Raw genomic sequence first — 15,403 nt, 5'->3', positions numbered from 1 at the left:
AGCCCCATACAATTCAGCAGCTCAAGGACAACATCTGTGCAGAAATTTGAGGGCTGCAGCCAGAGTTATTATGCGCTGTTATGGAAAATGCTGTCGAAAGAGCCCGTTTCTGCGAAGCCGAAAATGGAGGACATCTAAGCTGCATCATTTTTCATAAATAAAGCAAATTTATCTCCATTTTGTAAATTTTCCTTTGGTTGAAAAATAATCATAAATTATTAAAAAACAGAAATGTTATTTAATTTCTAAATCCCTCGGTGACTTTTGGGACACCATATATATCTCTATTATAATACCAAGCTTGCACACTAAAAACTCGGCTCGCCGTCACACGGTCCCTATGAAATTGCTGTGGCACTAAGGCCTAAGTCACATTTGCTCTACGGCGAGGATACGGCAGCCGTATGCCCTCTGAATTGACAGAAACGTGCGGCGGCCGCAGAGTTTCTGCGGTGGCCTCAGGGTGGCCCTACGCCGTTTGGCTATCTTTTTACAGGCTGTAGGGGTCGCCGTGGAATTATAGCGCGGAGTTATAACTTTTTTTCATTTCTACGTTCTCCGTAGCAATTCGACAAGCCGAAACAAAAGAACTGGTAAAAAAACAAACAAACAAAAAAAAGAACCCACTCGTTACCGTCCGTCTGGCCGCACGTTCGCCTTAGGGCCCCCCTGCGGTCGCCTTGCGCGCACCTTGCGTCTGCCTTGAAAATTCCATGGCCGCCGCAGGAACGCCCTAAGGTCACCGTGCGACATCAAATCATAGACCGTACGGCACCCCCATGTTTTCGGTCTCCACAATTTCTAAATACGCGGTGCGGCTACCCGAAAAATAAAAACATATGTGACTGCTACATTGTGTGACCGTGGAAATACTGCGGCCGCCCTATAATTGCTAGTGGCCATATATTTTGTCGACCCCATGGCCGCCATGGCAAATGTGATTTAGGCCTTAGCGGACATGCCGACAATGTTTGGGAAGGCTTGGCATTCCATAGTACCACTTGCATTTTGCACAATGCGTATTTTTGTCATTCCCTGTGTACGGTCTGTCGTCTGCTACCAGCTATGTTGTACTGCTATCCCATGCATGTGCACGGGTATCACTAGTATGTATGTATGTATATATATATATATATATATATATATATTTATATATATATATATATATATATATATATATATATATATATATATATATATATATATATATATATATATATATATTTGATAAAAGTAATTAAAAAAATTTTCTTCACAGGATCTGAAGCTCATAGTGGAGCTGCCACACACACATCTCACAAACATAGACATGCAGATGAATACTTAAGACACAAGACACAACACAGGACTGTTAGATGAGACCAACATAGCCATTGAGCTTGGGGGAAGTGCTGTCACTTCTCGGTGTACTCTGGGTGCCAAAGACGCCACAGCAATAGCGCCGCCTTTCTCGCTGCACTCAGCGTGGTATTTTCCTCCTTCTCCAAAGATGCCAACCTATGGGGATTGTCCATGCTCTTATCCTTTTTAAATTCTGAATTTCAAGCAAGAAAGCAGCATGTACCATTTTAAAGTCTTTGGTATGATTCGGCCGGGGTTTGAACCGCCAACCTCCCAGACTCTGAGCGGACGCTCTCACCATTACATCACTAAGTCTGGTAAAATGGTAAGAATTCTAAATTTACCACATTCATTTCTCCTGCTATTTGGTGTTTTCTTTCCTTATTTTTTTATGTTTTTTTTTTTTTACAGTGATCTAAGGTGCATGGAGGAACTTGTAAATATATCACAAGCAGGAGATGGTTTTGGATGATTCTGACAATGTGTTTGTTTGGTACAATAATAGGAGGAGTTGTGCATGGCAATACATTTATATGATGTATCATTGATGCACTTTATTTTTGGGGTGGGGGAAGTTTGGCCGTGTCAGGGTAAAAATGCATGGGCCATCTGATGATTATTTGGGGTTTTCTTCTTAATGCAGAAACAATATCACATGAGGAAGGGTTATGTCTTTACCTTGGCCAAGGATGGGAAGCAATCCAGTGAACCACAATCAAGCTCCCCCTCCCTCTTTTTTTTTACCCCATGCACACGAAGCAAAATGCAGGGTTAAGCAATTGGATCACTTCTATCTGTCTACAAACGTCAGTTTATGATCGAGGAACAACTTCATTTCGATGAATGAAAAATGCCATCATTAGAGAAAATAGATGGAGATGGACAAACGAGATGCGGGTAACGATGAGGGGTAGACAGAATGCAAGAGTTGTATCCATCTTGTCTAATCTTATGGACAAGGTGGATACAGAAGCAAAATTTTGGGGAGGCGGGAAGGGGCGGCAAAGTGATAGGCCTATAGACTCAGCGTCATCACGGGAGATTCCAATGATTGTGAAGGCCTTGGTTTCCATGGTGTCAAGCTGGGCAAGGTGTGAGGCAGGTGCGTCAGCCCAAAGAGGAGAGCAGTACTCCATCCAGCTGTGGATGAAAACCTTGTAGGTGGATCGGGATTCAGGTGTGCCAAGGAAGGACTTTGCATGATGGAGGCTGCCCAGTCGGCTTCTGGCTTTGGAGACCAACTTTGAAATGTGATTTTCCCAAGAGAGATCATGGCTGAGAGTGAGAGCCATGAGTTTGAGTGACTGAACTTCTTTGAGAGGGTTGTTTAGAAAGTAGATAGGAGGATTTGCGGTACTGTCCTTTTAGAGAGATAGAGATGCTGATTGTGTGGGATCTTGAATCAACTTTGGGTTGATTATACAAAATGTCTTCTTTCCCTGCAGGATAGACAATCTGATATTTGACCCTGAGAAAGCCAAGGTGGTCGCTGTACTTGATTGGGAATTGTCGACCCTTGGAGATCCCCTCTCAGATGTTGCTACAGCTTGCTTGACTCATTATCTTCCAGACAACTTCAGCATCATCAAAGGTTTTTGGTTTGAATCGTCTATTTTATGAACCTGAACTGTCATCCTGATGTTTCGCATGTAGTGCATCACATTAAGGTGGCTCTCTCATCTTAACAATTTGCGTGTACACATTAATGGTAGCGAAGTTATAATGAAGAAGAAATAAGTAATTCTGCCCATCTCATCTACATCGTGTGTTAACGTCGATACAATTTTCTGCTCCACAATAATAGTGTTGCGAATCTGGAAGCCATGAGCACTCAACATTCAGGTCCCCATAGCTCAGTTATTTCGATAAGTAAATTTGGATAGATAGCTCCCTTTCCCCTATGTCTAATTGGAATTAAGTGTGCATGCGCTGCAAAGTTATTTTATAGATAGGATTTTTACATCACCAACAACACCTTCGCTCCATCCTGACGCCATAACGCTCGTGGTGGGCGGAGTTCAAGAGGACCTGGCGACTCTCTCGCCCAATCCGGGGGATGCGAGCGAGGTTGCCGTTGGTCGGCCAATGTCCTTTTGGACAAGCCCATGCAGGACAATGTTAATCTCCCTGTTTGAGGGGTGGTCCGCCGTGGCGATCCCCGATCCAATCAGCGGAATTGGTGCCCCTTTTGGCCAATCATGGGGGCGACGAGTGCATTTGTGCGCCAAAACCGTCGAGTGAGTGAGAGCGGGTCCATGGCAGGTGGCTCCTCCCCTCTGGAGAAGGGGTGAATAATAGTTTGGCGTGATCCGACAGAAGTCGTCGGAGTTGAGTTGGTTTTTGGTCTGCCGGATCGCCTGACTTTGTCTGTTGGCGCTCGCTGCTTTGTTCGCGCTCGCGCTGGTTGGCATCCGCCCTTCATCCTCCGTCCCGGGCACTCGGAATGGCATCGTGGTTGTCGGGTCGAGAGAGAGGAGATTGGTCCCGTGTGCTCGAGCGCGTCTTCAGTCTGGTCTGCGTCTGGCTGTACCCCGCGTATCCGATGCGTCTCGTCCGGTGCAGTACGACAAGCGATCGGCCAACTCAACACGGGAGGTCACCTCATCTCGCCTCCTCAGGATTCGGCTGCCCTGGTCCGTCCTTTGGCGACCGGAGGTCCAGGAATGGGTGGACCTCCAGCCGCGCGCTCGCGGCCAGGTAGCCAGATGTCCTGACTCCCATCTGAACTATCCTCCTCGGCTGGAGAGCCGAATAAAGACCGTTGAGGTCCATCTTCTTTTGCGTATTTGTGTGTGCATGTGTGTGTCCTTGGGCCCCATCTGTAAGTAGGGATTGTTAAGTGCTCTTTGCTGAGCATTATTTGCATTGCTTAGTCGGTTTAACTCTGCTGTTTGTGTGTTCTCTGCCCCTATTGTAAATAAATATCCATTTCATTGAATGTACCAGCTCGTCCTTGTCCTTTCCTTCATTGGCTCGCCACGGTGCGTGTTGGGGGATTAAAAAGACCGTTGCTGCTGTAGTTGTGCATTTGGACCGACGGGACCTCGGTAACCGTCCGGTCGGGTTACGCACGGGTCGAGCACGGTAACGGCTCGTCCCGTTCGAGCTCCATCGGGGGTGTGAATTCCTCAGTAGCTCACCACGTGGGCCTCTAGGTATTTTGAAGTTTGGCAAATAACCCTGTCCCACGCGGTTGAATTATTGACGATTCACGGTCCTGCAAGGGACCCGTACCTTCGGAGTTATCGGAAGGGTACAATGTAGATTCCGGGTGTTCGGTGGAGCCGACTCTACTGCTCCATATAGCGGTCGTGCTCGCCGCCGATACCCGGCCCACAACAATAGTACCTATTATGCAATCAAAAATGCATCTTGTGATACCCTATAAGGGATAACCAGACACCACCTAGCACCAATGAACTGCCACACACTAGCACATTCAGACCCCCCAGCCTGCTTCTACCTGTCTTATTTTACTCACCAAAACCACTTGTGCTTGTCTATTTTTGCAATCTCTAACTATTTGTCGAATTCAATTTTGAATTGGTCAGTTGTCCTTGCATCTTCCACTCGTGAGTAAAAATAAATTCTTTGCTTCAACTCTGTTCTAACATCTCCTTTTCTATAATTCAAATGTTTCTCTTGTTCCTGACTCTATCTCCATGATTTCACGGCATCATTTTGAAAATGGAAGGCCATTGTATATCGGTATCCTTCCAAAAACATTTGGTTGCTATTGCTGCCATTCTTGGTTGCTTTGTTTGCTTCAGCATCACCCTTCATTGGAGTATTGACCTCTCCAAGGGAGATTCTCAGATATGGTTCACAACAGTTTTTCAGGGAGTGGAGGCCCTCTCCAGAGTCAGATGGAGCAACACAACATATTTTCATAGGCTCGGCTGGGTTGTAGATATATACAAGGCCGGATTTAGGGAAGGACCAACGGGACATTTGTCCAGGGCTCAGACTCCAGGGGGCCCACAAAAAAACATGATGCATTTATTTATTTCTTAAGTTGGTATTATTTATTCCCTTGTTTTCTCAAAGTTAGCAGAATGGGAGACAGGAATTCAAGGTCTAATATGAATAACCAAACAAACAGCAATACCAGACAAGCAATGAGTGACATACCACACAAATCACACGACCTTTATGGGAGGATCGTGATCAAAATGATGCAACCGCGAATGACGTAGAATTGTTTGATACAGTTTAGAATTGTAAAAAGAAATATTGTTTTGTACATTGACACAGACATATGGGAAAAAGGAAATATACGACGAAGACACACTCCTGGAAGAGCCATGGAAGTGGTGCATAGTGTAATACCACTCTCCACTACAGCGACATTGCAGAAGATGGAGAGCGGTGCCGCTAAGCGGAAGAAACTAAAGGAAAAGCAAGCAAGCGAAAAAAAGTTTGCTTTGTAAAATACCTAAATTATCCAATTTCAGGTTTACATGATTGCAAGATGATGCAGCAACAACACCAGTGAATCTAACCAGTTTAACTGTCAGTGCTGATGACGATGTTGCTAAAGAACTAGGCCTGGGGGGGCAGAAAATACACTTGACTCGCCTCCAAGACAACCATCTCTTCCCACTCGAAACCCTGATCCTGATGTTCTTATGTACCTTCAGTAATGATCCAGTTAAATGGAAAGACGACTAGTCACTTAGAGTGTCCCAGATTCGCTGTGAGAGATATGTGGCATGGAGAGAATATGTGAACAGTCGAACTCAACATATTCCAAAAATCTTTTTGAAACGGACGTCACAGAATAGGCAAATCGTTGATCGTGATATTTCTTTCAGAGTGCACTTTCATATTGATTGTATTGCAATGTAGTACAAGCACATAGTAACATTGTAAACTGTTGTTTGTATTTTTTATAAGTTTTTAGTGTAATTAGTATATAAGCTATTAGTATCAAAGGTAATGAAAAAAGAATTTTTTACTTTAAATTTTTATTAAGTTTTGAAAAGTGTTGTGGCGAAATGTTTATAGATCTAAACACAATCACGCAGTTCAGTTCTTGTTTTATTTTTTATTTCTTACCACTACTTTTCAAGGTTGGTAAATAGGGGGGGTGGGGGGTTCTCTACCACCCTAATGTCCTGGAGGCTGTTAAACATAAATCCGGCTCTGGATATTGGTTCGTGAGTCAGTAAATGACCACTGTATTCGTTATTGGTGTGTGTCTGTCTGTCTGTCTGTCTGTCTGTCCCGAGCATAGGGCCCTGTCTCACCTTGACATTTTAGCCAGCAATGGCAACGTATAAAAATGTATGTAAAACGTTGGCGTACGCTGAAATTTTGATGTTGTTTTTTTAAGTTTTGGTTGTATTCATAACGTGTTGGTCGTATGCATAACATATTAGTAACGGGCACAGAACGTTTCGTTGTGTTATTGATAACTTTTACCAACGAATGCTTAGCCTGTTGTCGGCGTTCACAACCTATGCCCAACGATAGTTTAACTTACGCATAGCGCGCTAAACGTATCGCCGGCGAACTCGTGGTGTAGCCTGTTAAGAACCTGCCGGACGCCGATTTAAATCATAACCGCCTGAGAATTTGAAGTGTCAACATCGCAGTCACACCTTGACGATTTTGCCAGCGTATGCCGGCCTATGAAAAATGTGTCTAAAACGCTGGCACACGTCGAATACGGTATAGGTAAGTTGTGTATACGTTAAGAGTAGGCTGGAAAACAATGAAGTACGCTGTCGTATTACGTGGTACGTGTAATACGTCGTGAAATTTCAAGCATGCTGAAAATTTTACGACGTACTCGGCGTATGGTTAACACGTTCCGCATGCGTTGTCATATGTTCCTGGCACGCTCTGCGATCGTTTACACACAACAGACACACGTTACTTGTGGGCTACTCATAAGTCGAAACACGTCAAGGTAATATTTAACATACCCGCAACCTAATTTTCAACAAATGGGTAACGTCCTTTTAACCTATGAGTAGCGTGCTCTGAACCTATGTTTAACGTGCTTGAAACCTATGAGTAACGTGCATTGAACCTATTTGTAACTTGCCTTGAACCAATGACTAGCGTGCTATGAACCTATGAGTAACGTGCATTTAACTTATGTGTAGCATGCTTTGAACCTAAGCATAATGTGCTTCTAACATTTGAGTAACATGCTATGAACCTATTTGTAACGTATCTAAAACGCACATTGTCGTAAGTAGACGAATTAGATTCCCGTCTTCCGGACGACCACAGCACTTACTGAACGTGTTTCTAACTTACATCTACCATGTAATGGCGTATTGGCAGCGTTTAGGGGAATTGGTATATACAAATGGGCTTCACAAGAGGAACCCATCATTGTTCCAGACTCCATGTTGAGTAGATGTCAATGCCAGTAGTATCAGTAGTAGTAATACTATTAGTAGTAGTTGGTGTGCATGACAGTAGTAATAGTAGTAGTAGTAGTAGTAGTAGTAGTAATAGTAGTATGTGAGCGTGATGGGGAGGGTGTGGGTGATTATGGATCCTCTTATCGTCCACGAATAGGAGACTACTTTGCACCATTGTTTGATGTTCTTTTCGGCTCATTTTTTTTCCTCATTCCCACGATGAAATATTTCTTTGTTTTACTTTTTAAAGTATTAAAAACGACTTTAACAAATGCATAATGTACTAGTAATGAACACAGAACGCTTCAATAACTTATACATAAGTTATACCAACGATTGTTTATCGTGTTTTAGTCGTCCACAACCTATGCCCAACGATAGTCCTTCGTATGCATAGCGTAATAATGCCCAAGCACGTTATTCGTAGGTTATAAATAAGTGACGGGTACCCTAAACATTACTTTGATGTGTTTCGACGTATGAGGAACTTTCAAGTAGCGTGTTGCGAAGTGTGAACAACCTTCGTGTAGCGTGCTTACAAAACGTTACTCATAGGTTAGAAATAAGTTTCGAGTACGCGAATGTTACCTCTACGTGTTTCGACTTATGAGTAACACAATTAACGTGTGTCAACGATCGCATAACGTGCATACAACTTATGGCCAGCGTAACGGAACGTGTGAGCCAAACGCCGAGTACGTCGTAAAATTTCAAGCATGCTAAATTTTTTGGAGAACCAAAAAGTACAACGTTTTAAACCAGCGTAATACGACCAATGGTAGTGTTTTTCAGCGTGCACCTAACGTACACATAACGTACCCATAACGTATTCGATGTGTGCCAGCGTTTTAGAAAATTTTTTCATAAATCAGCATACGCTGGCTAAATCGTCAAGGTGTGACAGCCCCTATAGCTCCGTGGGGTTTTGATCCGATCCTGATAAAATTTGGGTGGGAGGTTGATATCATGATCTAGTTGTGTTTTCCTGAGAATGGGCATGGTGCGCCCATTATGGGCGGAGCCACGCCCAAAAAACATGTTTTTAGGGGGTAGCCAATTTCAATTTACATCTTCTCTGAGGGGTTTTGTCGAATCTGGCAGGGGTTTCGGTATTTGGTTAGCCCAATGGCACCTGCATAGCCCCACGGAGCTCGATTTTTTTTTTTTTTTTTTTTTTCATTTCTGTCCCAAGTTTAAGGTCACAAGGTCACGAACTTAGAAATTTGCAAATTTTGACATAAAAATCATACGACCGCCCAAACTTTGAGAGCTAGGATGACAATATTTTTTATGCATAATCTTGAGGTCATTCCCCACCTAAAGTCTTGAAACCATTTTGCTCTATCTCGAACACCTTGCCCGTGGCGCCCCCTTCAAGTTTGTTTTTACGCTGATTTCATCAAAGTATGGATAATCCGAGGAGTGCGAAATGCCATAGAGCCTATATGATGTTATATTGTTCCTGGAATGTTCCAGAGGAAGTTTTGCACCAAAGGTCATAATCCTTGACCTTTGACCTTTAAAGTTCACAAAGGTCAAATTTTCAAAGTTGTGGGAATCGAACCGGGTTTTCGACCTTCTTCGACGAACTAACTCCAATAAGCTATAGCACGTATCATGTTTCCTTATTGTAATGTCCACAACATTGTTTTGTGACCTTTAAAGGTTATGCAAAGGTCAAATTTTGAAATCCTTGACCTTTGACCTTTAAAGTTCACAAAGGTCAAATTTTCAAAGTTGTGGGAATCGAAGCAGGTTTTCGACCTTCTTCGACGAACTAACTCCAATAAGCTATAGCACGTATCCCGTTTCCTTATTTTAATGTCCACAACATTGTTTTGTGACCTTTAAGGTTATGCAAAGGTCAAATTTTTAAAATTGTTGAACGAAACCGGGTTTTCGACATTTTGCAGCTAATAACCTGTCACCCGTACCACATCATGTTGATCATTTTTATAACTTGGTCAAAAATTATCACATTGTCTCATCCTTGACTTCTGAAACAATCTACATCGTCAAATACCGCTCGTGAACCATTGCCGTCTCCAGACTTGTATAGAGGTATAATTCCATTACTGAGATCGTTTTGTTCTACCAGGCCTCGCTGGGCACAATTTGGCTGCCTTGGGGATCCCCAATGACAAGCAAATTATGGAAATGTACAGTCAGGAGATGGGACACTCGCCACCTGCTAACTGGAACTTCTACCTTGCATTCTGCTTCTTCAGGACTGCGTCGATTCTTCAAGGTGTCTGCAAGAGGTCTTTGGAAGGTATAATTTCCTGAAACTGGTTCCTGTTTTCACTATTGTTTACCATCATGTTTGAGGTGCATATTCACTTTCCAACCAGATTTTGGTCAGTTTATAATTTCACATGCATGCATGAATGGGGGAGGGGGGGGGTCAGCAATGGAAATCGTTACGTTTGCCACTTTTTGCCACACCAGAAAACAGATCTCAGAAGGTGACTGGTTATTTACATTTTTTTGTGGGTAAATTGAAATTGATTCTCTTTTGTAATTCCATTAATTTTTGTCTGTGTCACATCAGAAATGGGCACATGAAAATGGACTATGTCTTTTTCTTGAAACTTCAACCAAAAGAAAGGCCGAAGCAGGGCAATTGGAGCCAATTCCAAAGTCTGGAATACAAAGATGAGGAAATTGAGGTTACCGACTTTTATATAGACTCCTTCGCTGGTTGCATGCTGACTTGCTTTTTCATGCCTTGGTTTTGTCCACACCAAAATTATATAACAGTTGTGTTGCATGCAGGGATACTTTCCTTAATCCCCCGGATGCCAAACCATGTTTAATTGCGTAATGGTTTTCATGAATGTTATACATTTTAATTGTGCAATGTTTGAACCATTGCCATGGCCTGAAAAATTGCAGTTACTGATTACCATAGTTTGCCCTTGAAGCAAATTCAACAGATACAAAATTGCAACTGATAAAAGCATCCCATCATTGACTATCTATTTGGCTTTGCTCCTATTTACTCAATAACGCATATACAGTGGGGAGAACAAGTATTTGATACACTGCCGATTTTGCAGGTTTTCCCACTTGCAAAGTACGTAGAGGTCTGTAATTTTTATCATAGGTACACTTCAACTGTGAAAGACAGAATCTAAAACAAAAATCCTGAAAATCACATTGTATGATTTTTAAATAATTAATTTGCATTTTATTGCATGAAATAAGTATTTGAGCACCTCCCAACCAGTAAGAATTCCGGCTCTCACAGACCTGTTAGTTTTGTCTTTAAGAAGCGCTCCCATTCTCCACTCATTACCTGTATTAACTGCACCTGTTTGAACTCGTTATCTGCATAAAAGACAGCTGTCCACACTCAATCAATCAGACTCCAACCTCTCCACAATGGGCAAGACCAGAGAGCTGTCTAAGGACATCAGGGACAAAATTGGAGACTTGCACAAGGCTGGGATGGGCTACAGGACAACAGGCAAGCAGCTTGGTGAGAAGGCAACAACCGTTGGCACAATTATTAGAAAATGGAAAAAGTTCAAGATAACAGTCAATCTCCCTCGGTCTGGGGCTCCATGCAAGATCTCACCTCGTGGAGCCTCAATGATCATGAGAAAGGTGAGGGATCAGCCCAGAACTACATGGCAGGACCTGTTCAATGACCTGAAGAGAGCTGGGACCACAGTATCAAAGAAAACCATAAGTAACGCACTACGCCGTCATGGATTAAAATCCTGCAGCGCACGCAAGGTCCCGCTGCTCAAGCCATCGCATGTCCAGGCCCGTCTGAAGTTTGCCAATGACCATCTGGATGATCCAGAGGAGGAATGGGAGAAGGTCATGTGGTGTGATGAGACCAAAATAGAGCTTTTTGGTTTAAACTCCACTCGCCGTGTTTGGAGGAAGAAGAAGGATGAGTACAACCCCAAGAACACCATCCCAACCGTGAAGCATGGAGGTGGAAACATCATTCTTTGGGGATGCTTTTCTGCAAAGGGGACAGGGCGACTGCACCGTATTGAGGGGAGGATGGATGGGGCCATGTATCGCGAGATCTTGGCCAACAACCTCCTTCCCTCAACAAGAGCATTGAAGATGGGGCGTGGCTGGGTCTTCCAGCATGACAACGACCCGAAACACACAGCCAACTAAGGAGTGGCTCCGTAAGAAGCATCTCAAGGTCCTGGAGTGGCCTTGCCAGTCTCCAGACCTGAACCCAATAGAAAATCTTTGGAGGGAGCTGAAAGTCTCTGTTGCCCAGCGACAGCCCCGAAACCTGAAGGATCTGGAGAAGATCTGTATGGAGGAGTGGGCCAAAATCCCCGCTGCAGTCTGTGCAAACCTGGTTAAGAACTACAAGAAACGTCTGATCTCTGTAATTGCAAACAAAGGTTTCTGTACCAAATATCAAGTTCTGTTTTTCTGATGTATCAAATACTTATTTCATGCAATAAAATGCAAATTAATTATTTAAAAATCATACAATGTGATTTTCAGGATTTTTGTTTTAGATTCCGTCTTTCACAGTTGAAGTGTACCTATGATAAAAATTACAGACCTCTATGTGCTTTGTAAGTGGGAAAACCTGCAAAATCGGCAGTGTATCAAATACTTGTTCTCCCCAATGTATTAGGTGCTGCTTCTCTTTGTGCCTCAGCTAACAAAGTCCCCTGAGGCATCATGTTTTTGGGTTCACAATCCCTGATAGGTTTTCGTTACCATGGCAACTTGAACGGCTGAAAGGATCTCAGTCAAACTTCGTGCAAATATAAACTGGTTAGATTTTCGAGTCGAGGTCAAAGGTCAGAGGTCATGTTAGGTAAAAATTGTTACTGTGCTAACGTGTGAATCAGTGATGGGATATTGATCAAACTTGATACAAGTTAAAAAAAAAATAAACCAATGTCACCCGCAGGTGATCCGTATCTTGCCAAAAGGTGACCACGTGTGACTTCTTTAAGGTCACACTGAGGTGAACAGAGCTGCTATCCACCAGGAGCGACTCCTTGAGGAATATCTGCCTACGAGAGATTCCGATGAGAATCTTTCTACAGAGTAACCATGAAAAATATGCTTTTGCCTCATAACGTCACCAAATGACGTCATAATGTCTCAAGCTTGACATATCTAGAAAGCACACACCGAGGTGTTCAATTTGAGGTACTACACGATATGGTTACTAAAACTTGAAAATTTGACCTTGGGGTCAAATATGTTTGACCTTCGGCGCTAACCATGAAGGTCAAGGCCAATTGCCACCAAAAATTAATCAGCTGAGCGCCAGACCATGACCTATATTCCCATGAAGTTTGAAGACGATCCGATCAAAATTACTCAAAAAATAAGGGTTTCGTCGACTCCCCTGATTTGCGACAGTGACCTTGACCTTTGACCTTGACCTTCAAAATTTTATGCGCTGAAAGGGACCTCTATAGGCCTCTGATATGTGAAGTTACAAAAATTTCCAATGATAACTGTGCTCTGCAGAGTGATTTATACGTGATTACAGACCAAAAAAAAATGAAGGTCAAGGCCAATCGCCACCAAAAATTAATCAGCTGAGCGCCAGACCATGAACTATATTCCCATGAAGTTTGAAGACTATCCGATCAAAATTACTCAAAAAATAAGGGTTTCGTCGACTCCCCTGATTTGCGACAAAGTGACCTTGACCTTTGACCTTCACAATTTTGTGCACTGAAAGGGACCTCTATAGGCCTCTGATATGCGAAGTTACAAAAATTTCCAATGACAACTGTGCTCTGCAGAATTTTTTATACGTGATTACAGACAAACAAAAAACAAACAAAAAAAAAAAACATACAAGCTGACTAACATATCTTGCAAAAACTTCGTTTTGGCAAGATAAAAATTAATTCCTGGTTTATTTATTTATTTACTGTGTACATTACCTTGCTAGGGTCATGGAAGAACTAGGACACAGAACAGACCAGGACACAACATAACAAAGAGAACAGGATAAAGGGGAAACGCCAATAGGGCAGACGGAGAAGGTCGACTGAGATGGACAACCAAGGAATGCAGGTAATGATGAGGGATAGGTGAGAACACAAGGGGTGGACAAGATGGATACATAAGCAAAATTTTGGGAGGGGTGGGGGTGGTTTACTAGGTGGAGAAAACATCATGGCTTTGGATGGGGGATGACCTGAGGTATTGGTGAACAACTGTCTTGAAGACCCAAAGAGAAGAATGAAATTGAAGAGAGTGTGTAAGGTGGTTCCACAGGTGGGAAAAGAAAGGAATAACTGAGTTGAGGTGAGCACTGGTTCTGGATTTTGGCAGTTTCACAAGGAGGGCTTGTTGGTGGACTGCGTGCGTCCAACAGATACTTGCGGGGGACAGAGCATAGAGAGGGAAGAGGGTACAAGTCCAGAAATGAGGTGGAAGAAGACAGAGAATCACCGACCTGTTGGCGATGGTGAAGTAAGGGGCCCATAGACTCGGCTTCATTACGAGAGATTCCAATAAACTTGAAGCCCTTGGTTTCCATGGCGTCAAGCTGGGCAAGATGTGAGGCAGGGGAGCCAGCCCAGAGGGGAGAGCAGTACTCCATCAAGCTGTGGATGAAAGCCTTGTCGGTGGATAAGAACTCAGGTGTGCCAAGGAAGCACTTTGCATGATGCTGGCATCTGGCTTTGGAGGCCAACTTTGAAATGTGGATTGCCCAAGAGAGATCATGGCTGAGTGAGACCCAATAGTTTGAGTGAATGAACCTCTTCGATACGCTTATTGAGAATTATGCCAAGGATACAGCACAAGATCACACACTGTCTTCTTCAAGCTAGCAGAAGCTCTGCTTGCAGATGAGGCTTGATGTTTGACCATAGCTCCATAATTATTACCTTCACTGAAGGTGGATGGAGGTTAGGCTTTCACCCCTGTCTATTTTTCTGTCTGTGAGCCAGATATCTCAAAAAGTTTAGGACGGATTTGGAAGAAACTTGGTAGGTAGGTTGGGTGTGTGCCAAGGACTAATTTTGTCGATTTTGGTGAAGATCCAGATCTGTTTTTAAGTGATTCTTCATCATTGAGATTTGGGCCAAAATGTTACATAGCATGATCTCAAAAGTTATGGATGGATTTGGACAAAACTTGGTGGATGAGTTGAGTAGGTGAAAAGAACAAGCTGATTTGATTTTGGTTAAGTTCTGGATGCAGATCTGGCCTATCAGTGTGATCCAAAACGTAAACCGTTCAGCCTGGTGGAGTTATGTTCTCTACCGTGTGCTGTTCTGGTTGTCGCATGATATTTTGCTTCCTAGGTATTGGATGGAGTCCACTTGGTAAATTACTTCATTGTAGATGGTCATATTACTTTGGAATTTTGTTTTATTCACCACCATTATTTTGGTCTTCTCGTTAACTTAGTCCCCAGTTATTGGCACACTGATGGAGGTTGGTGACTTGCATCATATTGTCCTGCTCGGATAAAGTGAGAGTGAGAGTATCATCTGTCACTCGTGATAGTGACAGTGACAGTGATAGTAATCTTGGTTTTTTATTGACTCCTGTCAATGTAGTGTTCTCCCCACTGTAAATATATATATATATATATATATATATATATATATATATATATATATATATATATTTTGTTATGTTTGAGGGGGGGGTATGCATTCAAAGGGTAATTAGGATGTTTAATTAGGTATGCCATGCTGTTCGAG

General features: G+C 42.9%; 1 protein-coding gene across 6 annotated transcripts in view; it reads left to right on the top strand.

Annotated features, from left to right (window-relative positions):
• ACAD10 (acyl-CoA dehydrogenase family member 10) overlaps positions 1–15,403 on the top strand; it is a 78,189-nt gene that overhangs the window by 28,614 nt on the left and 34,172 nt on the right. For 5 of the 6 annotated variants that reach the window (XM_085879042.1, XM_085879039.1, XM_085879040.1 and 2 more), the window contains exons 7-8: positions 2,787–2,932; positions 9,820–9,993. In XM_085879042.1, coding sequence (XP_085735168.1) covers positions 2,787–2,932; positions 9,820–9,993 — 320 coding nt within the window. The remainder of the gene's footprint in view (positions 1–2,786; positions 2,933–9,819; positions 9,994–15,403) is intronic. The other variant, XM_085879041.1, reaches the window with a different exon arrangement.

This window comes from Eptatretus burgeri, chromosome 4 (assembly GCF_056783735.1).
Source record: "Eptatretus burgeri isolate ZD-2024b chromosome 4, Ebu_testis_v1, whole genome shotgun sequence".
Lineage (NCBI taxonomy): Eukaryota > Metazoa > Chordata > Myxini > Myxiniformes > Myxinidae > Eptatretus > Eptatretus burgeri.
This window is presented reverse-complemented; position numbering and strand designations above follow the sequence as displayed.